At 39.9% G+C, this 25,349-nt stretch overlaps 2 protein-coding genes across 4 annotated transcripts in view; both read right to left on the reverse strand.

The window, feature by feature from the left end:
• Positions 1–25,349, reverse strand: part of LOC149142720 (uncharacterized) — a 517,619-nt gene that overhangs the window by 326,982 nt on the left and 165,288 nt on the right. The window lies entirely within an intron of this gene.
• Positions 5,996–25,349, reverse strand: part of LOC149142721 (uncharacterized) — a 53,209-nt gene continuing 33,855 nt past the window's right edge. The window contains exons 2-3 of the mRNA XM_089448537.1: positions 6,568–6,709; positions 5,996–6,452 (exon numbers count right to left, since the gene is read on the reverse strand). Of these exons, the coding sequence (XP_089304663.1) occupies positions 5,996–6,452; positions 6,568–6,709 (599 nt within the window). The remainder of the gene's footprint in view (positions 6,453–6,567; positions 6,710–25,349) is intronic.

Genomic DNA, 25,349 nt, shown 5'->3' on the forward strand with positions numbered 1-25,349 from the left:
TATGATGGCCTTCCTTCTTCTTGGGGAACTTTCCTTTCAAGCGTAAGTGGAAGAGATGAACAGCCTACTTTTGAGAGACTTTGGCATGATTGTGTCGAAGAAGAAAGCAAAGTAATGATCAGAGAAGGAACCTCCAAGGATGAGATTCATGCACTTGCCACCAAAACAAGGAAAAGAGGAAGGAGACCACCCTTCCAAAGGACTTCCACTCCCAAGGATGATCAAAAGGAGAAAGGTAAAGTGCACTATAAAGGTAAACACTTTGATATTTCAAAGATTAAATGTTATAATTGCAACAAATTGGGACACATGGCTAAAGACTGCAGGTTCAGGAAGAGAGGTAATTATAACAAAGGAAAACAATATGTTTCTACTGCTAAAGAAGAAAATCCAAGAAGAAGAACTAGGAGTTCTTTCCAAGAACAAGTAAAGGCAGGAAGGAATACTTGGAAATTTCAGCTCTCTCTGGTTCGGTGTCTTCCAAGCGAGACACGTGGCTGATTGATAGTGGTGCCTCCATCCACATGACAGGTTACAAAGAGATCCTTACAAACTACAAGAAGAAATCATTTGGTGTTCAGGTGGAATTAGGAGATGACTCCAATCATGAGATTATTGGAGTTGGGTCCATATCCTTACAACTAGATTCAGGATCTATCTTGCATCTTAATGATGTTTTACATGTATCAGACATGAAGAAGAACCTTATTTCAGTATCTACCTTGGAAAAGAAAGGCTTCAGAATTGCCTTTATAGATGAGCAAGCATATCTATGGCCGAAAGAAAAAGGCATCCAGGAAGCTGAAGCAATTGGAATTTGCAAAGGTGGACTTTACAAGCTCACTGGCTATCCCATTCAAGCTCTTGTTCAAAATACTGTCAGCAATAGCGAGCTTTGGCATAGGAGGTTCGACCATCTCTTCCACAAGGCACTTCCAGATCTACATCACATGGTAAGAGGCTTGCCCCATATTTCACTTTCAAAAACTGAAGTTTGCAAAGGGTGTTTGCTTGGGAAAACTACAAAGAAATCATTTAATTGCAGTGATAGAGATATCCCAGAGCTAATTCATTCAGATATATGTGGTCCTATGACTTGTCCTCCCTTGAGTGGCTATTTGGACTATGTATCTTTTGATTGATGACTTCTCTAGAAAATGTTGGGTTTATTTCATGAAAACAAGAATGAGACCTTTGAGCAATTCAATCAATTTAAAGCACTAGTGGAAAATCAAAATAATAAGAAGATTAAAACTCTTAGGTCTGATAATGGGGGGGGAGTATGAATACCATTCTTTTGTGGATTTCTGTAAAGAACATGGCATAAGAAAACAATTGACTGCCCCTTATAATCCTGAGCAAAATGGAGTAGCTGAGAGGAAAAATAGAACCATTGTTGAAGTCTCCAAAGCAATAATGTTTGACCAAGACCTTCCTATCTCTCTTTGGGCCAAAGCTACCAGGACAGTTGTTTACATTCAAAACTGTAGCCCTCATTCCATTCACAAGGATAAAACACCTGAAGAAGCCTTCACTAGAATCAAGCCTGATGTAAGACACTTTAGAGTCTTTGGTTGCCCAGTTTACATTCATGTTCCCAAGGACAAGAGGTCCAAACTAGAACCCTCCAAGATAAAAGGCATATTTGTGGGATATATTGAGTCATCCAAAGCCTACAGAATTTATATACCTGGTCAAAGAAAAATCGAGGTGAGTCGAGATGTCACCTTCCATGAAGAAGCATCGTTTAGAAATTCAAAAGAAATTCAGCTTGAAACTGAAAATGAGCATACCTCTCCTTCTACTGAAAGTTCGGGTTCAGGGAGTCAAAGGGAGAGAAACCAAGATGATCCCATGGATCATGACTTGTCCCTTGAGCCTACTAAAGTCCTAGAAAAATCACTTGAAGAAGCTCTTGTTAAAAGAAAACCATCTTGGGCCAGGGAAATTCTACAAGAAGTAGAAAAGATAGCTGCTCCCAAAGGCACATTCAGGGAAAGCAAAAGACCTCATAGGTATGGTGGTTATGTAGCACTTGTCAGCAACTTAAGTGAATCTGAACCTTCTACTTTTGATGAAGCAAATAAATTATAAGTTTGGAAAGATGCAATGCTCGAAGAATATAAATCTATAATGAAGAATAATGTATGGGATATTGTTCCAAGACCTACTGATAAATCAGTTGTTTCATCTAAGTGGATATACAAGATTAAACATGTTGCAGATGGTAGCATTGAAAAGTTTAAGGCAAGGTTTGTTGCCCGTGGTTTCACCCAAAAGGAAGGCATTGATTATGACGAGACATTTGCACCAATGGCAAGGTATACTTCTATTCGTACAATCATTTCTTTAGCCTCTATATTTGGTTGGAAGTTACATCAAATGGATGTCAAAACTACTTTTCTAAATGGAAATGTAGAGCAGGAAGTTTATGTTGAACAACCATAAGGCTTTATTTTGCATAGCAAAGACTCACATGTATGCAAGCTAAGGAAGGCTTTGTACGGCCTTAAACAGGCTCCTCAGTTATGGTATGAAACCATGGACAATTTTCTTAAAGATTTTGGCTTTCAAAGCAATGATGTTGATTCTAACTTGTATCTCGATTCTCAGGATGATCAAGAATCAACCTCTATTTGTAGTCCTATATGTTGATGATATCTTTCTAACAGGGGAAGACCACTTAATTGAGTGGTGTAAAAAGGAACTCACGGAAAGATTTGAAATGAAAGATCTTGGCCTTATGCATTACTTCCTTAGGTTGGAAGTCTGGCAGAACAAAGATGGTATCTTTCTGGTTCAGGGAAAATATACTGTGGACATCCTAAAGAGGTTTGGATTCGCAGTATTGAAAATATCGGTATCGGCAAAATATCGGAAAGGGTCCAGAAAACATCTTATTGGCAATATCGGTGAAAATATCGACAAGCATAAAAAATGCATAATATATTCATTTTTTTCAGAGTTTTAAACATATAAAGCAATAACAACATGAGAGAAACACATTGGCACATAAATATGAAGAAAGCACTAATATGTACGATGTAAAATAAAAATGATACATCAAAGGCGATACCAAATCCTGTTGACCCCTGAATTGTCAATCAAGAACTCAAACGTGGAGAACCAATAAAAAATAACATCACATATATAAAAGTATCTCATCATCATGAGTTATATGTAACAAAACATATAAAACTAGAAGCTATCTATCTAAAATCAGTGCCCTCTCCCCCTTTTACAGGAAAACATGATGTGTTGTTTGTCAGGCCTTCCCCTAGCAATAGAAGGCCCCGCCCCTGCATCTAATGTCAAATAACGAGTGCTAGGTATGGAGTTGTGCTCTCCTATATCTATAATAGAAGGTGTTGATGTTGATGCTCCCATAGTCTCCTCTTCCTTCTCCTCTTCCTCCTGCCCCTCCTCATGTTGCTCCTCCCCCGAGCCCTCCTCCTCTTGTTGCCCCTCTTCTAATGGATCCTCTGGCTCTAACCATGAAGGTGACTCCTCCAAGATGGGCACCTCAGACTGCACCCTCCACTGAGACAATACATCATATTGTCTAAGGAAATGGCATCTGGATCAATTGGTGCTTCTATTTGCTTCACTTGAAGTCGGATATTGTAATGCACATACACTAAATCATTGAGGCATGAGAACTCCAACCTGTAAGAGTGTCAAAAAAACTAATGAGCCCTGACTCTTGACACTTGAGGGTCGTTGACCCTGCCGCCTACACCTACCTACAAGTCAAAAGCATAAGTCATAGTCAAAGTTCCAAGTCAAATGGTCCAACCATGAGGCCCACAAGTAGTGGGGGACAAATCAGCGAAGTCATCGATTAGTGTTGGAGGTCCACGAATTATTTAAAAGGGTTCAAAAACTCAGTTTTAAAATGTAACGGATTTGGAAAAGTTTAAGTGGGGACAGAACTGCCACATGGCACAATTTTTGTTCTCCACTTTCTCCCACTAACAGCCAATAAAAAAGCTAGATATGCAGATCTATTTGGTAGTTAACACAGCAGTCAACGCTGCCAGCCCACATGAGGATATACGCACAGAAATTAAGGTTACACGAGGGCAGCCACACGCAATTCATTACAACACTCTACAGGCAGTTATATGTTGATGATAACACACAGATTTCTACACATGGACAGCAAGAGGATATGTTGATCCTCACAAGGAATACACACAGCAGATCTGAAGATATTCAATGGACAGTCAAGCAGTCAAAGATGCCACTTACAACAGTCAAGCAACCACTTGGAAATTTGCTAGAGCATTGAGATCTTCACCATTGCTACACTTATCATTTGAATTTTCCCTGGGATCATCTCCCATTTGCTTATTTAAATGAGCTTTGGTTCTCATCTTTGTATCATAAAATGAGTTGTTGGGCTCAGAGACTCTGCTGGATTTTGTATTCATCTTTCATATAATAAAAGAGACTTTGGGGTACTATTGTGTTGGTGTTCTCCTTCCATTTCTTAAGGTGATGTTATTTCAATTGTTGTACTTTACATTCTACATGTATGTTGGAATATGCTAGTTATCATTTTGCCATTTGTTTGGATTAACATATGCAAGCTATCTTGTATGGTTTTTGGGTTAGAGAAATACTCTAGGAAGAGGATCACTAGAAGATTTTTGGTAAAATCTCTAGCCTTGTCCTCCATTGTATAATCTAATCCCTTATGATTGCTGACATCTTTTTCCAAGTGTGTAGAGTCCTTTTTGGTTGAAGAATTCACTTGGGCGTGGGGTAGCTCTCCAATAGACGAACTAACTCCCAAGATCAAGAATAGAAGGACCCAATCGGTTTGCCTCAAGGATCTCATCAAACGATTTTGAAAAAGGGAGTTTCCTTTCCTCTAGCCTAGTAAGATCACATAAATTTAAATTAAATATTTTTCTTGATCAATATCTTGTGCTTTCAAAGATTTTATTTGCTACCTAGAGCATTGTTTTAACTAGACAAGTATGGAATTCTACTTGCATGTCTTGATCTAGTTCTTGTACACTAATTATGGATTATCATTTTAACTCTTTCATGTCATCTTTGTCTCCATTTTAGGATTGCTTTGCTTTCAAGTTTTGAAGCATTCTACTTTTGTTTTAAGCAAAATACAATTTCATTTCTTAAATAGCAAATATTTGGAAGGCACTGGTTGTTTATGTATTTCATGCTTATCTTATGATGGTTATTGCTCATATCAGTTTTGCTTATAAATCTTAAAGAAATAATCTATTTAACTCTAACAATTCTCCTAGAAACTCACATCTCTTTTTAACTTTTCATTAGGGACCACCCCCCTTAGCTAACCTAGGAGATAGCTTAAAACGAAGAGAGAAGGGATTTAGTGTGACAGCCCCTTCTCTGAGTTCCCTGTCACCAACCATACCTTGTGGGTTTGAAGGCTTTTCTCACTGACTTGTAGGTAGGTGTAGGCGGCAAGATCAACATATTTGGCGCCGTTGTCGGGGACAAGCTTTCTTGTACTTGGGAAATCGACTAACATTTTGGTTTTAGCATTTTTGAACTTTAGATTTAGATTCTTGTTCAAGTGGCGACTCCACTCAATCCAAATTTTGCAAGAGTATCTACTACGAGAAATTCAAGTGGTCTAGTTCAATGTTGTGAAAAGCGCGAGCGGGATTAAATCGGCGCGGGGAACGAATCGGAAAAAAAATCGGAAAAATCGGGAAAAAAGCGTTTGGTACAAAAATATTCATTTTTTTTCATTTTTTTTAATATCTAAACCGTCTACAACATAAAATAAATACATTGACACATAAATATGATAAAAAAACTAATATATAAGATGTTTAATATCATTTCTAGCGCTAAAATCACACATAACATTGAATCATGTCCTGAATAGTAAGTCCTGACTCCTGAGTCCCAACTCAACCTCAAAATATCAACAAAAAATATGATAATGTATCTCATCATGTCATAATGTCATATACAATAAAATGAAAGTCTAATCCTATTGATTTCCTCTGCCCCTCTTGCGAGAAAATGTCACAGCTTTCCCTTTCCCTCTAGATGTAGATGTTGGTGCCTGTGCTGGTGGAAATGGAAGTGGAGTCTGATGTGCTCTAGAAGCTGAAGAACTAGAAGTAGGAGCTACAGGAGGTAGACCACGTCCTCTACTGGTGGCAGTGGTAGCCCGGGTAGGCGGTGTCACCTCCTCCTCCTCTTCCTCCTCCTCCACCTGCTCCTCCTCCTGCTCCTGCTCCTCCTCCCCCTCCACTACATCCTGCACTAACCAATCATCAGTAGAATCCATGAGAGGCCTCTCGGCCTCAACCCTCCATGCAGCAGTGGTGTCAATCCCATCCAATGAGATGGCATCCACATCAGGTGTCCTCTCAAGTTGCCTCACCCACAATCGAAGATTGTAGTAGACGTAGACCATGTCATTAAGTCGCTGGGACTCCAACCTATACAAAGATCATGAAATAATAATTAATAATTAATATTATAAAAAAAATATTGTTTAATGAATTCAAAAATTTATTTGGAAATTTGCAATATTTTAAATGTTTAAGTGTTAACCTGTTGCGCTTCTTGTTGTGTATTTTTTCAAATACACTCCAGTTGCGCTCACATCCTGAGGAGCTGCATGTTTGGCTGAGGATGCGTACGGCAAGCTTTTGCAAAAGGGGTACTCTGCCACCATACATTTTCCACCATGCATCTACAACAAAATTACAAATAAAATTTTAAATAAACATAAGAAAAAAATGGAATTTGAAGAGACAATGAAATTTGAAACAAAGTTACAAACTAAAAAATACCTGGCATTTTAATCGTCCTATCAGTGATAGCCATCTCAAAGCCAAATGTGCCACCTACCATCTTATATGTCTCAATTTGTTTAGAGATCTCTATACGTTGTTCTGAAGATCGCACCATCTTCTGGACACAGGATAAGAATCCATCCATGATCTCAGCATCAAAATCAAACCCACATGCATAAGAAAATGCAGGGTTCAGGAAAAGCCCAGTAGCATGAATGGGACGATGGAGTGTGTTGTTCCATCGCTCATCAATCACTCCCCATAGAAGGAGTTGTTTCTAAAACCCATCATCTCCCTTATCATCATAGTAGGCCCGAATGGCTTCTTTGGCCCTGTCCATGGCTTCATACAAATAGCCCATTGCGGGCTTCTCACCATCAACCAACCGAAGAACCTTTACCAAAGGTTCAATAACGGCGCACACCTCCTGCACTCCGGCCCAGAAGTCTTCCCGGTATGAAACTAGTCTGCATACGGCCTCTCCTTCTGGTTTGCGACTCATTGACAAAGCACACCACTCCTCTGAAAGAAACATTCTCTTCACATCCCACATAGAATTCAAGAGGGATTGAAGAGATATGAAACTCGTGACAAACCGTGTAATAGCGGGGCGCACCAACTCTTTGTTGTTGGTGAATCTTCTCATCAAGCTAAGCACAGATGTATGATTATATATAAATTTTGTGATGCTTTTTGATGAGTCAACAATATCTTTGACAAAGGGAATTTTCCCTATGTCCTCTAACATCAAATCAATACAATGGGTAGCACAAGGTGTTCAAAATAAAGTAGGATGCCTGTCCATAAGCATTCTACCAGCAGCAACATAATTTGCAGCATTGTCCGTTATGACTTGGACAACATGTTGTTCACCCACCTCTAAAATAAACACATCCAGCAAATCACATAAAGTTCTTGCATCTTTGATTTGATGAGATGCATCAACAGATATGATAAACATAGTCCCCTCGGGACAACTAACCAAGAAGTTTATAAGGGTTCTCCCCTTTTGGTCAGTCCAACCATCTGACATAACAGTGCATCCTATTTGTGCCCATGATGCCCTAAAATCCTCCAATCTTTGGGTGCAGTCACGCTTTTCATCTTGAAGAATCCGACCTCTGAAATCATGATAAGAAGGGATTTTGTACCCCGGGCCAACACTAGCAATAGCATCAACAGTAGGTCGGAAAAATGGATTATTCCTTACAATGATGAAAGGAATATCACTCCAGAGGAGAAATTTTGCCATCAACCTGTCAGCTTGTTCTTTTTCAGTGCTTTTTAGCATTGAACCAATAGATGGTTGTGAACCAGGTGTGGTTCGAGGAACAAAAAATGATGATGCAGCTACCGGATTGACTGATGCTGAAATAGAACCAGTGCCACTTGGCCCACTTCCTTCAGCTGACCTTTTTAGTTGCCTTTTGAGTTCTTCTTTGGCCTCTCTAGTGTGCTCTAATTCTCCCAATTCTCTCATGGCTCTTTGGATAAGTTCAGGATTTGTATTTATACAGGGCCCCACATCATGTCCAGGGATATGTGCAAGGTGAAACTTCAACCTGTACACCCCCCCGCGTATCTCCTTTCCACACAACTTGCAATTCAAGTTTTGTCTATCATTCGGAGCTTTAGGTTCACCATATTCCCAGAAAGGATCCAATTTCCTTGGCATGTTTGTTTTTGAATTTTGAATTTGCAAACCTATGGGAAAATAAGGATTAGGAAATAGGAATTTAAGATTACAATTTAGCATTTACAAAATTACAAGTTACAAATTTCCAGAATCCAAAGTTCCAAACCCAAGTTACCCAACCAAATGGCAAATGCCAAAAACAATGAAAAAACATAAACAATGTTTAAAAAAAATGAAAAAAAAATAAAATTGGTTCCCATAGTCATACCAAGTTACCCATCCCAAATCAATGAAAAAATACAAAAAATTCTTTAAAAACAATGAAAACAAAAGGAAAATGGTGCCCATATGAAGTTTCCCAACCAAAAACAATGAAAAACAATGTTTTTAAACAAGGAAAACAAAAAAAAATTAATCCACATACCGTTTCTATGGAGAAATTGGTGGTCTCCTCTTGAATTTGTCCTATAAGCACTTAGATTTGGTCACAAACCCTCCAGCTGCTCTCTCCAAGACTTCCTCCTCCTTCTGCGCGCGCCCACTGTCCAAATGACCAAAAAAAATCCAAAATCGCATTATAAAACCCGCTGCCCCGACACCCGGAGCTTTTTTCCGAAAAAAGCGCGATTTTTTTCGAAAAAAGCACGCTTTTTCGGAAAAAAAATTGGCAAAAAAAATATAGCCGCTTTTTTGGTATAAAACGCGCGATTAAATCGGCAGTAGGAAAAAGCGCAATCTTTTGAAAAAAGCGCGATTAAATCGCGCTTTTCACAACACTGGTCTAGTTATCCCCTCTCCTGATCCTAAAAGGGGTTTTAGAGAGAGGTTGAATAAAACTCCTCGTAGTAGAGCTCTTGCTAGTCTTGGGCAAGAGGCCATTTCTGATATTCATTTTCTTTTTCATGAACAAGTTGAGCCTAGCATCATGAATGATCTTTTTGCTCCTTGTTACTTCACTAACATAAACGGCTATCCTCACAATATCCCTAACAAGGCTATTGAAAAGTCGCCTTCCTTTCAAGGTAAGAATGCCATTAGTGCTACATCACATGAAAAACTTTAATGTTTGTATCTTTAAATTGTGTAACACTGCTAATTATGAGGATGTGAAGATGAGGCTTTTTGTTTTATCTTTAAAAGAGGATGCTCTTGATTGGCTCACTGAGCAACCTGCTAACTCATATAACTCTTTACAAGCCATTATGATTGCTTTTTTAGATAAGTTTGGAGAGAAGGAAAATAGGCATTTGATCAATGCCATCAGCAACATGAATAAAAATAAGAATGAAACCATGGAGGAGTTTAACAAGAGATTCAATGAATTAGTAAAAAGCATGCCTGCTACTGTTAAACCTCCTAATGAATTTCTTTTATGCTCATATCTAGATACTTTTGGGGTTGACATTGCCTATGAGTTGAGGAAGGAGCCTACGAATCTAAGTGTAGCTCAATCTAAAGCCTTAAAGATAGAAAGGGATAGAAAGCAATTAGGAAAATCTGAAATTTCTGGTTTCAATAGAGGGCCATCAAAATCAAATGATTCCAAAGGCAAGGCCAAGGAAGAGACTACACATGATCCTATTAAAGAATTAACTCAACTCATCAAGAGCATGGAAGCAAATCACATTAAAGAAATGCAAGCCATGCAAATAGGTTGGTGGCCATGGAGAGATCACAAGTGCACATATTCCAAACTAGGCCAAATGATAGATGGCAAAAGAATAAAGGCCATCAACAGGAGCATAGGCCTCCAAATCCATTGGAACCCACTAACATGGTAGATCAAATTCCCCCTTTTTGTAGGCCATGTAATCAATTCCATGAAAAAGCCACATGCCCATATGTGAAGAGAATCATGGAAAGTGGCATGTTAGGAGATGAACATGTAGGGACAGCTGGTCAAATCAATATGTTCTCCATGGAAGATCAGATATACACCATTGAGAGAAATCAAGAGATTGACCATAGGCCTAATAATCTTGGGGTTTACAATATGATTGCAAATTTTGACGAAGTCACTAAGATTTTTGGGGAAAAACCTACATCTGGACAGATTCTTGCTATGGCAAAACACAAAGGGATGACTTATCAGAGAAGGGATATCCAAGACCGAAATAATCACAGAAATTGTTCTCCTCCTACTTCAGAATTGAATTTTGACTTGGGCAATTGGGTGAATAATGCAAAGGTTTCTATTCCAGTGACAAAACTTTTAAAGATACCATCTCAAAGGGCCAAGTTACTAAGTGTTGAAGTTTCTAACTTTACTTAGTTTAGAAACCCTTCATGCACTTTTTCTGATTTATTCCTACCCACTTGTTATTATTCTTTAACAAGTTATTTACAAAGTAAATACTAAAAATAAACATCAGTGCATGCTCAACATATTATAGATCATCAACTAAAAGAAACAAAGAACAAACACACCACATGACACCATTGTTTTTGGACTAATGTCCCTAGAAAAACCTATTGTGGGAAAACCGGTGCAGTTATCTGAGGGTTTTCTTATTAAGCAATATCAGAGTACAATTTGGGTGCCGAAACTGGCCTACCCAACAGAGAATTTCCTTAGCAGCTATACCTCACAGTTTGAGAGAAATCTCTTGGCTGAAACCCCAAAAATTCCTTCCGGCAGCTCTTCAGCACAAAACTGCTCCTGCAACCCCAACGTCTGCCTAATCTGGACTGCGTCAGCCCATCTCTATCTCACGCTGGCCCTGGGTCAGCCTTTCTTGGCCTGCATCAGCCCCAAGAAGCCCTGCATCAAGTTTGGGAGCCTTTGCGTCAGCTGCGCTAGCCCCTCGGGTGCTCTGCGCAGCACTTGGCTGCCTCTGCGTGGCCTTGCGTGAGCCCTTGCTGGCTCTGCATCACCCTCCTTGGCTGCTGCACTACTCTCTCGGCATAATCTCTGCCTTCTTTGTTACTTTGTACTCAATGCCCCTCAGCTGCTCTCCCGATCACCGATTCTATCTCTCTTAGCAAACCCCGCTCTAGAGAATAGAATGACTGATCATCTGGTGTACTCTCCAAGTGACCCTCAAGCCTCCTTTTATACCTTTCTTGTTGACATCTCAACAGCCGAGATTAAGTCCCTAGTCAACCGCTAAGATTAGATCTGGCTCGATCCATGTCTTTGGACCATTCTAACACAAATTCATATTAATGCACATTAATATTTTATTTTCCCTAAGTTTTGACTTAGGGACTCCATTAAAAATATTAATTATTTTAATATCTCCTGATCTGTTTAGAATCTGCCCAAACCCTTTCTAGGTATTGGAAATCTCATGTGCCCCAGCCTCTCCACCAAATTTCATCGCTGGAGCATATCCGATGCTACCCCAAATCAACACTCCCTCTTAGTGAGGACTGTGCTCTAGCAATACTCCTCACTGAGTATTACTCTAATCATCTGGCATCGGTACCTGTGCTGATGTTAGGCCTTCCTGCCCAACATCCTCTGCATTGCTGCCTCCTGTACTGCTGCCCATGGTTCTGCCACTGCCACTGCTGCATCTGTACGACAGCTCCCTCTGCATCCATGTTGCTGCTGGTCCTTTCTCCCTGCACTGCACCTCCTCTCATCATGTTGCATCGTGTTGCCCACTGCTGCACTGCAACTCAGTTACTGAGAAGTAAGTAACTGATCTCCCAACTGACCTCCCTGTTGGGCTAGAAACACCCACTGATGCTGAAGCTCCCTCTACTGCTGACAAGTGCTCCCTCTCTGACCTCTGCGCTGCTGCAACAACTCCCTGCATCTCGCACCATTGCACACCTCTCTGTGCCTTCCTGCACTGGTGCAACACTCCTATGCCTCTTGCACTGCTGCAACCTGCTAGCTCTGCGCTGTCTTGGGACTCCTGCACTGTAGCTCTCTCTGTCGCTCCATCCGCATCCGTCTCTACCCACTCAACCAGTCCTGCTACTCCTCATCGGGGCTCCTATAGCAAGGTCTAATCCAAGAGGTTGGGTACCTCAAGGATCCTGCCCCTCATCGCCTGTAGTCCTCCTGACTACAGCTCGATGTCTCCCCACTTCCGCTCAAGTGGTGCGTGTGCACTCATGTTATGAAATCAGCTCAAGAAAAGAAAAGAAAGATCAACGCCTTAGAATTCAGCCTCTTCGAGGGGGCAACCTCCTTTACATTACATAAATGAACAATTCTTGGATGATACAAATGAAAATACCTCCTTTCTATATATAGGAGTCTAAGTGGTCCCAATACAATCAAAGCCTACATAACAATAATATTGTAGGGCACAAAAATAACAATAGTGGGATTCTATGTGGCACAATAGTAACAATATGGGCACTACATGGGTACAACAATATAAATAAGGGGTATAACTACAATAGTAATGGGGTAATCACTAGTATTATAGGGACCCAACATGCCCCTCTCCTTCAAAAAAGTGTTGTCCTCAACGCTTGAGTAGTTCTGGATACTTCTGCATAAAATTCTCATCCTCCCATGTGGAATCTTCAGCGGATAAGTTCTTCCACTTGATAAGGTACTCTGAAATTGATCGATTTCGTAGCTGTCGAGTTCTTGTTTCTATAACTGCTTCCGGTTCCAATATAATTTTTCCTTCCTCGTCAAGTTCTGGCAATATTGTTTGAACTGGGAGCTTGTCGCCTATAACCTTCTTTAAACATGAAACATGGAAAACTGGGTGCAATCGAGAAGCTGCAGGAAGCTCCAATTTGTATGCCATAGTACCAATCTTTTGCAACACCTTGTACGGACCATAATACTTTGGTGATAATTTATTATCCTTCTTAGCTTGCTTGAGGGACATTTGCTTATATGGTTGTAGCCGTAGGAATACCCAATCACCTACATCAAAACTTCTTTCACTGCGATGTTGATCTGCCTGTTGTTTCATTCTATTCTGTGCCAACACGAGGTTATCCTTTAAGAGTTGGAGGACTTGTTGTTGATGTTCGATGTGATGTTCCACTGCCTGAACCTTAGAATTTTCTCTTAAATATGATGTGATGGATGGTGGTTGATACCCATAAAGTGCCATAAATGGGGTCATTTTTGTTGCTGTATGGAAGGAAGTGTTATACCACCATTCAGCCAGAGGCAACCATTTGACCCATTGTGTCTGTTTATCAGATACAAAGCAACGAAGATATCCTTCCAAACATTTGTTTACTATCTCAGTTTGCCCATCAGATTGAGGATGATAAGATGAGCTATGAGCTAACTGAGTACCAAGACAAGAAAATAATTCTGTCCAAAAATTTCCAGTGAAAATGGGATCTCTGTCACTTACAATAATCTTTGGGTTTCCATGTAGCTTTTGAATTGTTTCCATAAATGCAGTAGAAACTGTACTGGCTTTAAATGGATGTGATAATGCACAAAAGTGTGCATACTTGGTAAGTCTGTCAACTACCACCATGATGACACTCTTTCCCTCAGACTTGGGTAAACCTGTGATAAAATCCATTGAAACCTCCTCCCAACGTTGGCTTGGAATGGATAAAGGTTGTAATAGACCCGGTGTCTTAATTGTTTCAACTTTATTTTGCTGGCAAACCAAACATTCTGCCACAAACTTTTGAATATCTGATTTAAGGCCATCCCAAAAAAATTCCTTCTTAACCCTGTGGTAAGTTTTTAAAAATCCTGAGTGCCCTCCTAAGGGAGAAGTGTGCAATTCCATAAGAATCTTTTGTTTTAGCTGGGAATTCTTACAGAGGTATAAGCGATCTTTGTACCATAACGAATCATTTTTCCAGCTAAATGTATCAGACGTACTGGAATCTTGTTGTAGCTTTCGAATAAGTGCCCACACTTCTTCGTCATTCTTCCATTCCTCCCTTGCTTCATTTATCCAATCTGGTTGGATAATAGAAATGGCGCACAACAATGCTTCCACATCCTCATCCTTTCTTGAGAGTGCATCTGCCACCACATTTTGCTTCCCCTTTTTGTAGATGATTTCAAAGTCATAACCCAACATCTTTGTGACCCACTTTTGTTGCTCTTCAGAGGATAATCTTTGTTCTAAAAAGTATTTAAGGCTATCATGATCTGTTTTTACCTTGAAGTGTCTTCCCATTAGGTAGGGTCGCCATTTCTTAAGTGCATGGAGTATTGCCAACATTTCCTTCTCATAAATAGCTTTTCTTAAAAACTTTCCCTTGATTGGACGACTTTCAAAAGCAATGGGTCTTTCATCTTGCATTAGAACAGCACCAATTCCATTTCCTGAAGCATCACATTCCACAATAAAGGTTTTTGTGAAGTCCGGTGTAGCTAAGACCGGTGCTTGGCACATTGCCTCTTTAAGATGTTCAAAGGCCTTTGTTGCTTCCGGAGTCCATGAAAATGCATCTTTCTTCAATAATGTTGTTAGAGGTGCTGCTATTCTCCCATAATTCTTAACAAACTTGCGATAATACCCTGTCAACCCAAGAAATCCTCGCAGATGCTTTATGGATGTGGGGATTTTCCATTCCTTAATGGCTTTAATTTTGCTAGGGTCTACCTTAACTCCTTCATGAGATACAATATGACCCAAATATTCCACCTCCTGGACTCCAAAGAAACATTTGGATCTTTTGGCATATAATTGTTTCTCCTCCAATAGTTGTAGCACCCTGTCAACATGTTCAACATGATCCTTCCAAGACTTGCTGTAGATTAGTATATCATCAAAAAATACTAACACAAATTTTCTAAGGAATGGTTTGAAAATTGAATTCATCAAACCTTGAAATGTTGAAGGTGCATTGGTAAGGCCAAAAGGCATGACCAAAAATTCATAATGACCCTCATGAGTTCTAAATGCCGTTTTCGGAATGTCTTCAATCTTCATTCTGATTTGATGATATCCTGAACGAAGATCCAACTTGGTGAAGTAAATTGATCCATGCAATTCATCCAGTAATTCATCAATGACAGGAATGGGGAACTTATCTTTAATAGTGAGCTTGTTGAGCTCCCTATAATCCGGACACATGCGCCATGATCCATCCTTCTTGTGCACCAATACTACTGGAGCTGAGAAAGAACTTTGACTCGGTTGAATTATACCAGCCTCTAGCATTTCTGCAACCATACGTTCAATTTCACTTTTTTGGACATAGGGATATCTGTACGGCCTGATGTTTGGAGGAACACTTCCTGGAATCAGATGAATAGCATGATCATGATCACGCATAGGTGGGAGACCTTTGGGAGTCTCAAATACCTTGGAATGATTGTCCAGGACTTTTTGGAGATCTGGAGAAATAGATGATTCTAATGTGGAAACATCTAGCGAACATAATTGTGCAATTACACCCCTTTGCTCCTTTTTTAGAAGCTTTGTCATACCATTAGAGCTGATTATCTTTCCTGGTTTCCCTGCAATACCCCTTAATTCAACTTCCTTTCCTTCCACAGAAAATTTCATGAAAAGTTCTTGAAAATTAAAAGCTATTGTACCCAAGGATTGTAGCCATTGGACTCCTAGTACAACATCAGCACCTCCCATTGGAATGGAAAGCATTGGGCTAGTCAATACATATTCTCCCATGGATAGCTTGATATTATGGCACTTTCCAAAGCAATTTATTGTTCCTCCATTTGCAATCATCACTTGACACTCTGGTGCTGGATATAGGAAGCAATTCAATTCTTTTGCTACCCTACAATGAATAAAATTGTGGGTGCTTCCTGAATCAATCAACACTATTACCTTTTTCTTCTTGATTTGTCCTTCTATCTTGATGGTTTGAGGAGTGGTAATTCCCGCCAATGCATTACAAGATATGGTCGGATTTATTTGTTCTTCATCTAGGCTTTGTTCCTGGAATATATCCTCTTCTTTTGACCTTTCTTGCTCCTTTTCTTCTTCCTCTTCACAATCTATGTAGAATAATTTCTTCTCAGCACACTTATGACCTTTTGTGTATTTGCTATCACAATTGTAACAAAGCCCTTTTGCTCTTTTTTCTTCCAATTGTTGTGGTGTCAACCTTGTAGGTTGTGGAAGACTATGGGCAACAACACTTCCATCTTTATAGTTGTGAATGGTATGCTTCCTAGTTGCCATAATTTTGCTTTCCATTTTTCTTGCTAACCTGAATGCCTTCTCTAATGAATCAGGTTCCCAAAGGCGCACATCATGTTGGATATTATCCTTTAAAGACCCTATGAACACATCAATCCTATGCTCCTCTGGAATATCTTTTACCCTTATGTTCAATTTTTGGAACTCCTCAATGTGCTCCATTATTGAACCCTTTTGTTTGAGACTTATCAATTGGCTAAAAAAAGTGTTGCTTTTTGTATCCTCATAATGTGCTATCAATTCTTCCGTAAAAATTGCCCAAGTGATAAATTGTTTACGAGAACAAAGCCATTGATACCATACAAACTGATTTGGTTCCAAATATAAAGTTGCCATACGTACCTTTTGTGTGTTTTGCACATTATTGAGATCGAAGAATTGCTCCATCTGTAATATCCATGTGGCAGGATCCTTGCCATCAAACTTCCTCATATCGATTTTTGGAACATGGTGAGTCTTCGATCCAACATTAGCATCTATGGTATCATGATTAACATTTCTTTTGTTCTCATCATGAGTTTCCTTTACTACCTTTTCACCATTAGTGACACTTTCTTGTAGCAACTTCTTCAATTCTTCCATATCTGTCTTCAAATCTATCTTCAAATCTGCCATGTCTCTCTTCAAATCTGTCTTCAAATCTATCTTCAAATCTGCCATGTCTCTCTTCAAATCTGTCTTTGAATCATCCATCTTAGCTTCCATGCCCTTTATCTTAGATTCCACGCCACTTATCTTAGCTTCTGTTAGCTTTTGTGAGCGTGACATTTGTTGCACTTGTTCTTGTAATTTTGATATATCATGTAGCATTTCTTCTTCTTCTTCATGAGTCATGCTAGAGCTTTCAGGTTCCTTACTAGGTGTTTGCATTTTCTTTCCTCGGGGCATCAGTTACCAATAATAATTCTTTACTATGCCCTTTGAATTCCGTTAAACCAAGCTTACAAAAAAAGTTAAAAAAAAAACTACACACCTTTTTTTCACTTTATAGAAGCCTGATATTGAATCTGATGTATCTCTGTAATTTCGAATCATCCAGTTCTGAAATTGCTACCTGCAGTAGCCTTCTGCGTCCTCTTTCCAATGCCACAAGTCTGAGCCAAATTGGATTCTCCAAGGAAGAGTTATGTGAAATCTCCCACCGTGACTTGCTTTTAGACTGGTTCAGTAGAGCGAACTTGTACGACGTGCCACGAGCCACGAGCCACTGTTTCAACCTTTGAATCTAAAACACACATACAAGAAACTACAGTCCGTCCTCTTTCTGTACCTTTTTACGAAATTTCAATCCGATCCTCAGAGAGAGAGTTATGACGATTTTCCCTAGGTCACCTGTTTTGAATGTAATTCAGGAGTCTGCAAAAAGGCCAACTTCCTTAGATCATATCTCCGAAAATATCGCGCGAAAATCTCTGAAATTCGGACCCAAGGTTCAGCGCCAATTCTTCTCAAATGGGTTTTTTTTTTGCGACTTCTGAAACGTCACAGAAAAAAAGTTATAGCGAAAATGCTACGATGACCTGTTTGGAGCAGCGAAACCCTAGAATCCAAAGCTCTGATACCAAATGTTATGAAACCAGCTCAAGAAAAGAAAAGAAAGATCAACGCCTTAGAATTCAGCCTCTTCGAGGGGGCAACCTCCTTTACATTACATAAATGAACAATTCTTGGATGATACAAATGAAAAACCTCCTTTCTATATATAGGAGTCTAAGGGTCACAATATAATCAAAGCCTACATAACAATAATATTGTAAGGCACAAAAATAACAATAGAGGGATTCTATGTGGCACAATAGTAACAATATGGGCACTACATGGGTACAACAATATAAATAAGGGGTATAACTACAATAGTAATGGGGTAATCACTAGTATTATAGGGACCCAACATGCCCCTCTCCTTCAAAAAAGTGTTGTCCTCAACGCTTGAGTAGTTCAGGATACTTCTGCATAAAATTCTCGTCCTCCCATGTGGAATCTTCAACGGATAAGTTCTTCCACTTGATAAGGTACTCTGAAATTGATCGATTTCGTAGCTGTCGAGTTCTTGTTTCTATAACTGCTTCCGGTTCCAATATAATTTTTCCTTCTTCGTCAAGTTCTGGCAATATTGTTTGAACTGGGAGCTTGTCGCCTATAACCTTCTTTAAGCATGAAACATGGAAAACTGGGTGCAATCGAGAAGCTGCAGGAAGCTCCAATTTGTATGCCATAGTACCAATCTTTTGCAACACCTTGTACGGACCATAATACTTTGGTGATAATTTATTATCCTTCTTAGCTTGCTTGAGGGACATTTGCTTATATGGTTGTAGCCGTAGGAATACCCAATCACCTACATCAAAACTTCTTTCACTGCGATGCTGATCTGCCTGTTGTTTCATTCTATTCTGTGCCAACACAAGGTTATCCTTTAAGAGTTGGAGGACTTGTTGTTGATGTTCGATGTGATGTTCCACTGCCTGAACCTTAGAATTTTCTCTTAAATATGATGTGATGGATGGTGGTTGATACCCATAAAGTGCCATAAATGGGGTCATTTTTGTTGCTGTATGAAAGGAAGTGTTATACCACCATTCAGCCAGAGGCAACCATTTGACCCATTGTGTCTGTTTATCAGATACAAAGCAACGAAGGTATCCTTCCAAACATTTGTTTACTATCTCAGTTTGCCCATCAGATTGAGGATGATAAGATGAGCTATGAGCTAACTGAGTACCAAGACAAGAAAATAATTCTGTCCAAAAATTTCCAGTGAAAATGGGATCTCTGTCACTTACAATAATCTTTGGGTTTCCATGTAGCTTTTGAATTGTTTCCATAAATGCAGTAGAAACTGTACTGGCTTTAAATGGATGTGATAATGCACAAAAGTGTGCATACTTGGTAAGTCTGTCAACTACCACCATGATGACACTCTTTCCCTCAGACTTGGGTAAACCTGTGATAAAATCCATTGATACCTCCTCCCAACGTTGGCTTGGAATGGGTAAAGGTTGTAATAGACCCGATGTCTTAATTGTTTCAACTTTATTTTGCTGGCAAACCAAACATTCTGCCACAAACTTTTGAATATCTGATTTAAGGCCATCCCAAAAAAATTCCTTCTTAACCCTGTGGTAAGTTTTTAAAAATCCTGAGTGCCCTCCTAAGGGAGAAGTGTGCAATTCCATAAGAATCTTTTGTTTTAGCTGGGAATTCTTACAGAGGTATAAGCGATCTTTGTACCATAACGAATCATTTTTCCAGCTAAATGTATCAGACGTACTGGAATCTTGTTGTAGCTTTCGAATAAGTGCCCACACTTCTTCGTCATTCTTCCATTCCTCCCTTGCTTCATTTATCCAATCTGGTTGGATGATAGAAATAGCGCACAACAATGCTTCCACATCCTCATCCTTCCTTGAGAGTGCATCTGCCACCACATTTTGCTTCCCCTTTTTGTAGATGATTTCAAAGTCATAACCCAACATCTTTGTGACCCACTTTTGTTGCTCTTCAGAGGATAATCTTTGTTCTAAAAAGTATTTAAGGCTATCATGATCTGTTTTTACCTTGAAGTGTCTTCCCATTAGGTAGGGTCGCCATTTCTTAAGTGCATGGAGTATTGCCAACATTTCCTTCTCATAAATAGCTTTTCTTAGAAACTTTCCCTTGATTGGACGACTTTCAAAAGCAATGGGTCTTTCATCTTGCATTAGAACAGCACCAATTCCATTTCCTGAAGCATCACATTCCACAATAAAGGTTTTTGTGAAGTCCGGTGTAGCTAAGACCGGTGCTTGGCACATTGCCTCTTTAAGATGTTCAAAGGCCTTTGTTGCTTCCGGAGTCCATGAAAATGCATCTTTCTTCAATAATGTTGTTAGAGGTGCTGCTATTCTCCCATAATTCTTAACAAACTTGCGATAATACCCTGTCAACCCAAGAAATCCTCGCAGATGCTTTATGGATGTGGGGATTTTCCATTCCTTAATGGCTTTAATTTTGGTAGGGTCTACCTTAACTCCTTCATGAGATACAATATGACCCAAATATTCCACCTCCTGGACTCCAAAGAAACATTTGGATCTTTTGGCATATAATTGTTTCTCCTCCAATAGTTGTAGCACCCTGTCAACATGTTCAACATGATCCTTCCAAGACTTGCTGTAGATTAGTATATCATCAAAAAATACTAACACAAATTTTCTAAGGAATGGTTTGAAAATTGAATTCATCAAACCTTGAAATGTTGAAGGTGCATTGGTAAGGCCAAAAGGCATGACCAAAAATTCATAATGACCCTCATGAGTTCTAAATGCCGTTTTCGGAATGTCTTCAATCTTCATTCTGATTTGATGATATCCTGAACGAAGATCCAACTTGGTGAAGTAAATTGATCCATGCAATTCATCCAGTAATTCATCAATGACAGGAATGGGGAACTTATCTTTAATAGTGAGCTTGTTGAGCTCCCTATAATCCGGACACATGCGCCATGATCCATCCTTCTTGTGCACCAATACTACTGGAGCGGAGAAAGAACTTTGACTCGGTTGAATTATACCAGCCTCTAGCATTTCTGCAACCATACGTTCAATTTCACTTTTTTGGACATAGGGATATCTGTACGGCCTGATGTTTGGAGGAACACTTCCTGGAATCAGATGAATAGCATGATCATGATCACGCATAGGTGGGAGACCTTTGGGAGTCTCAAATACCTTGGAATGATTGTCCAGGACTTTTTGGAGATCTGGAGAAATAGATGATTCTAATGTGGAAACATCTAGCGAACATAATTGTGCAATTACACCCCTTTGCTCCTTTTTTAGAAGCTTTGTCATACCATTAGAGCTGATTATCTTTCCTGGTTTCCCTGCAATACCCCTTAATTCAACTTCCTTTCCTTCCACAGAAAATTTCATGAAAAGTTCTTGAAAATTAAAAGCTATTGTACCCAAGGATTGTAGCCATTGGACTCCTAGTACAACATCAGCACCTCCCATTGGAATGGAAAGCATTGGGCTAGTCAATACATATTCTCCCATGGATAGCTTGATATTATGGCACTTTCCAGAGCAATTTATTGTTCCTCCATTTGCAATCATCACTTGACACTCTGGTGCTGGATATAGGAAGCAATTCAATTCTTTTGCTACCCTACAATGAATAAAATTGTGGGTGCTTCCTGAATCAATCAACACTATCACCTTTTTCTTCTTGATTTGTCCTTCTATCTTGATGGTTTGAGGAGTGGTAATTCCCGCCAATGCATTACAAGATATGGTCGGATTTATTTGTTCTTCATATAGGCTTTGTTCCTGGAATATATCCTCTTCTTTTGACCTTTCTTGCTCCTTTTCTTCTTCCTCTTCACAATCTATGTAGAATAATTTCTTCTCAGCACACTTATGACCTTTTGTGTATTTGCTATCACAATTGTAACAAAGCCCTTTTGCTCTTTTTTCTTCCAATTGTTGTGGTGTCAACCTTGTAGGTTGTGGAAGACTATGGGCAACAACACTTCCATCTTTATAGTTGTGAATGGTATGCTTCCTAGTTGCCATAATTTTGCTTTCCATTTTTCTTGCTAACCTGAATGCCTTCTCTAATGAATTAGGTTCCCAAAGGCGCACATCATGTTGGATATTATCCTTTAAAGACCCTATGAACACATCAATCCTATGCTCCTCTGGAATATCTTTTATCCTTATGTTCAATTTTTGGAACTCCTCAATGTGCTCCATTATTGAACCCTTTTGTTTGAGACTTATCAATTGGCTAAAAAAAGTGTTGCTTTTTGTATCCTCATAATGTGCTATCAATTCTTCCGTAAAAATTGCCCAAGTGATAAATTGTTTACGAGAACAAAGCCATTGATACCATACAAACTGATTTGGTTCCAAATATAAAGTTGCCATACGTACCTTTTGTGTGTTTTGCACATTATTGAGATCGAAGAATTGCTCCATCTGTAATATCCATGTGGCAGGATCCTTGCCATCAAACTTCCTCATATCGATTTTTGGAACATGGTGAGTCTTCGATCCAACATTAGCATCTATGGTATCATGATTAACATTTCTTTTGTTCTCATCATGAGTTTCCTTTACTACCTTTTCACCATTAGTGACACTTTCTTGTAGCAACTTCTTCAATTCTTCCATATCTGTCTTCAAATCTATCTTCAAATCTGCCATGTCTCTCTTCAAATCTGTCTTCAAATCTATCTTCAAATCTGCCATGTCTCTCTTCAAATCTGTCTTTGAATCATCCATCTTAGCTTCCATGCCCTTTATCTTAGATTCCACGCCACTTATCTTAGCTTCTGTTAGCTTTTGTGAGCGTGACATTTGTTGCACTTGTTCTTGTAATTTTGATATATCATGTAGCATTTCTTCTTCTTCTTCATGAGTCATGCTAGAGCTTTCAGGTTCCTTACTAGGTGTTTGCATTTTCTTTCCTCGGGGCATCAGTTACCAATAATAATTCTTTACTATGCCCTTTGAATTCCGTTAAACCAAGCTTACACAAAAATTTAAAAAAAAAACTACACACCTTTTTTTCACTTTATAGAAGCCTGATATTGAATCTGATGTATCTCTGTAATTTCGAATCATCCAGTTCTGAAATTGCTACTTGTAGTAGCCTTCTGCGTCCTCTTTCCAATGCCACAAGTCTGAGCCAAATTGGATTCTCCAAGGAAGAGTTATGTGAAATCTCCCACCGTGACTTGCTTTTAGACTGGTTCAGTAGAGCGAACTTGTACGACGTGCCACGAGCCACGAGCCACTGTTTCAACCTTTGAATCTAAAACACACATACAAGAAACTACAGTCCGTCCTCTTTCTGTACCTTTTTACGAAATTTCAATCCGATCCTCAGAGAGAGAGTTATGACGATTTTCCCTAGGTCACCTGTTTTGAATGTAATTCAGGAGTCTGCAAAAAGGCCAACTTCCTTAGATCATATCTCCGAAAATATCGCGCGAAAATCTCTGAAATTCGGACCCAAGGTTCAGCGCCAATTCTTCTCAAATGGGTTTTTTTTTGCCACTTCTGAAATGTCACAGAAAAAAAGTTATAGCGAAAATGCTACGATGACTTGTTTGGAGCAGCGAAACCCTAGAATCCAAAGCTCTGATACCAAATGTTATGAAATCAGCTCAAGAAAAGAAAAGAAAGATCAACGCCTTAGAATTCAGCCTCTTCGAGGGGGCAACCTCCTTTACATTACATAAATGAACAATTCTTGGATGATACAAATGAAAATACCTCCTTTCTATATATAGGAGTCTAAGTGGTCCCAATACAATCAAAGCCTACATAACAATAATATTGTAGGGCACAACAATAACAATAGTGGGCTTCTATGTGGCACAATAGTAACAATATGGGCACTACATGGGTACATCAATATAAATAAGGGGTATAACTACAATAGTAATGGGGTAATCACTAGTATTATAGGGACCCAACAACTCATGGCACAATCATCGTCTGTCAAAACTTCCTTCTATGCCCGTGCTGGCGCTGCATTAGTCTTGGAAGACTCTCCCTTACTCTTCTTCCTTGGGCACTGGGTCACATAATGACCCATCTCCCCACAGTGGAAGCACTTGATCCTGGAGAGATCTTTCTTCTTCCGCTTCTCCTGCTTTCCCTCAGATGCTAGGGCCACATCCTCCTCCTCCTGCTTGACCTTGATCCCTTAGTTGTTGCTATCTGTCTTCGATTGCCGTCTAATCTCTTCCTGGCGAAGAGCTGCCCACATCTCGTCCCAAGGTAGGAGAGTCCCTCTGCCCAGAATACTCTGAACAAACACTTCCTAATCTTCTAAGACAACATTCAAGGTTGTCCTCACCATAAGCTCTTGATCTGGTGTCGCTCCTATAGCAGTCAAGTGGTCTCAAATCTCATTCAGTCCTCCGAGGAAGGTGTCAATTCTTCATCCAATACGACCTCATTTGTTTCTCGAGCAGCATTCTTCTCTGCACAGAAGTATGCTGGTACAGGTTCTTGAGAGCCTCCCACATCTGAATTATCGTTTCCTTCTCGACTATATGTGGTACCACATGATCCTTGACCCCGTCAAGGATAATGCACTTGGCCCTCGCCATCGCCTCTTCATACCTTTCATTTTCATTGGGGTCGACTAGGACAGCTATAACCTTCAAGGCGAAGTTCTTGACACAATTCCTGTCAAGCACTGATAAGATTTTGGCCTTCCAGACTGTGAATTTCGATGCTCCATCTAGCCTATCCTGGTCTCTTACCCCGTGTAGTGCCATGACGCTCCTCTACTTCCCTCCTGGAAGTTCTTTATTCGACTCCTCTAAGTCTCTACTTCCCGTCTAGAAGTTCTCTTCTGGACTCCCTCTGAGTCCTGATTTCCCTCCTGGAAATCCTTCTGCCACTTGTCGAGATGTCCCCTACTTTGATCGTCTTGTGCAACTACACTGTTGATCCAGGTTCCTCGGCTAGAAACCCTCAGTAACAACTCCTCTGGCCCTGCTTTGTCAGGGACTGTTCTGACTACAGTACCTCACTAGCTCCACTCTACAATATTTCTGCAGCCTTCTAGACTCCAGCAACTGCCTCTCTGTGAACTGTGTCAGCCCCTCTCTGCCCCACGCTGGTTCTGCGTCACCCCAGATGGGTCTGCGTCAGCCCTAGGATGCCCTGTGTCAGCCCTCTAGCCCTCTGCATCAGCAACGCTGGCCTCTCTGAGGCTCTGCACAGTTCCCAGCTTCTTCTGTGTGGCTCTGGCTGGCTCTGCGTCACACTTCCTTGGCTTCTGCATTGCTAGAAATAGCTTTTGTCACCTCGAGACAAC

Source organism: Pinus tabuliformis, chromosome X (assembly GCF_031772625.1).
Source record: "Pinus tabuliformis cultivar Carrire ecotype Pingquan chromosome X, CPIR1, whole genome shotgun sequence".
Taxonomy (NCBI): Eukaryota; Viridiplantae; Streptophyta; class Pinopsida; order Pinales; family Pinaceae; genus Pinus; species Pinus tabuliformis.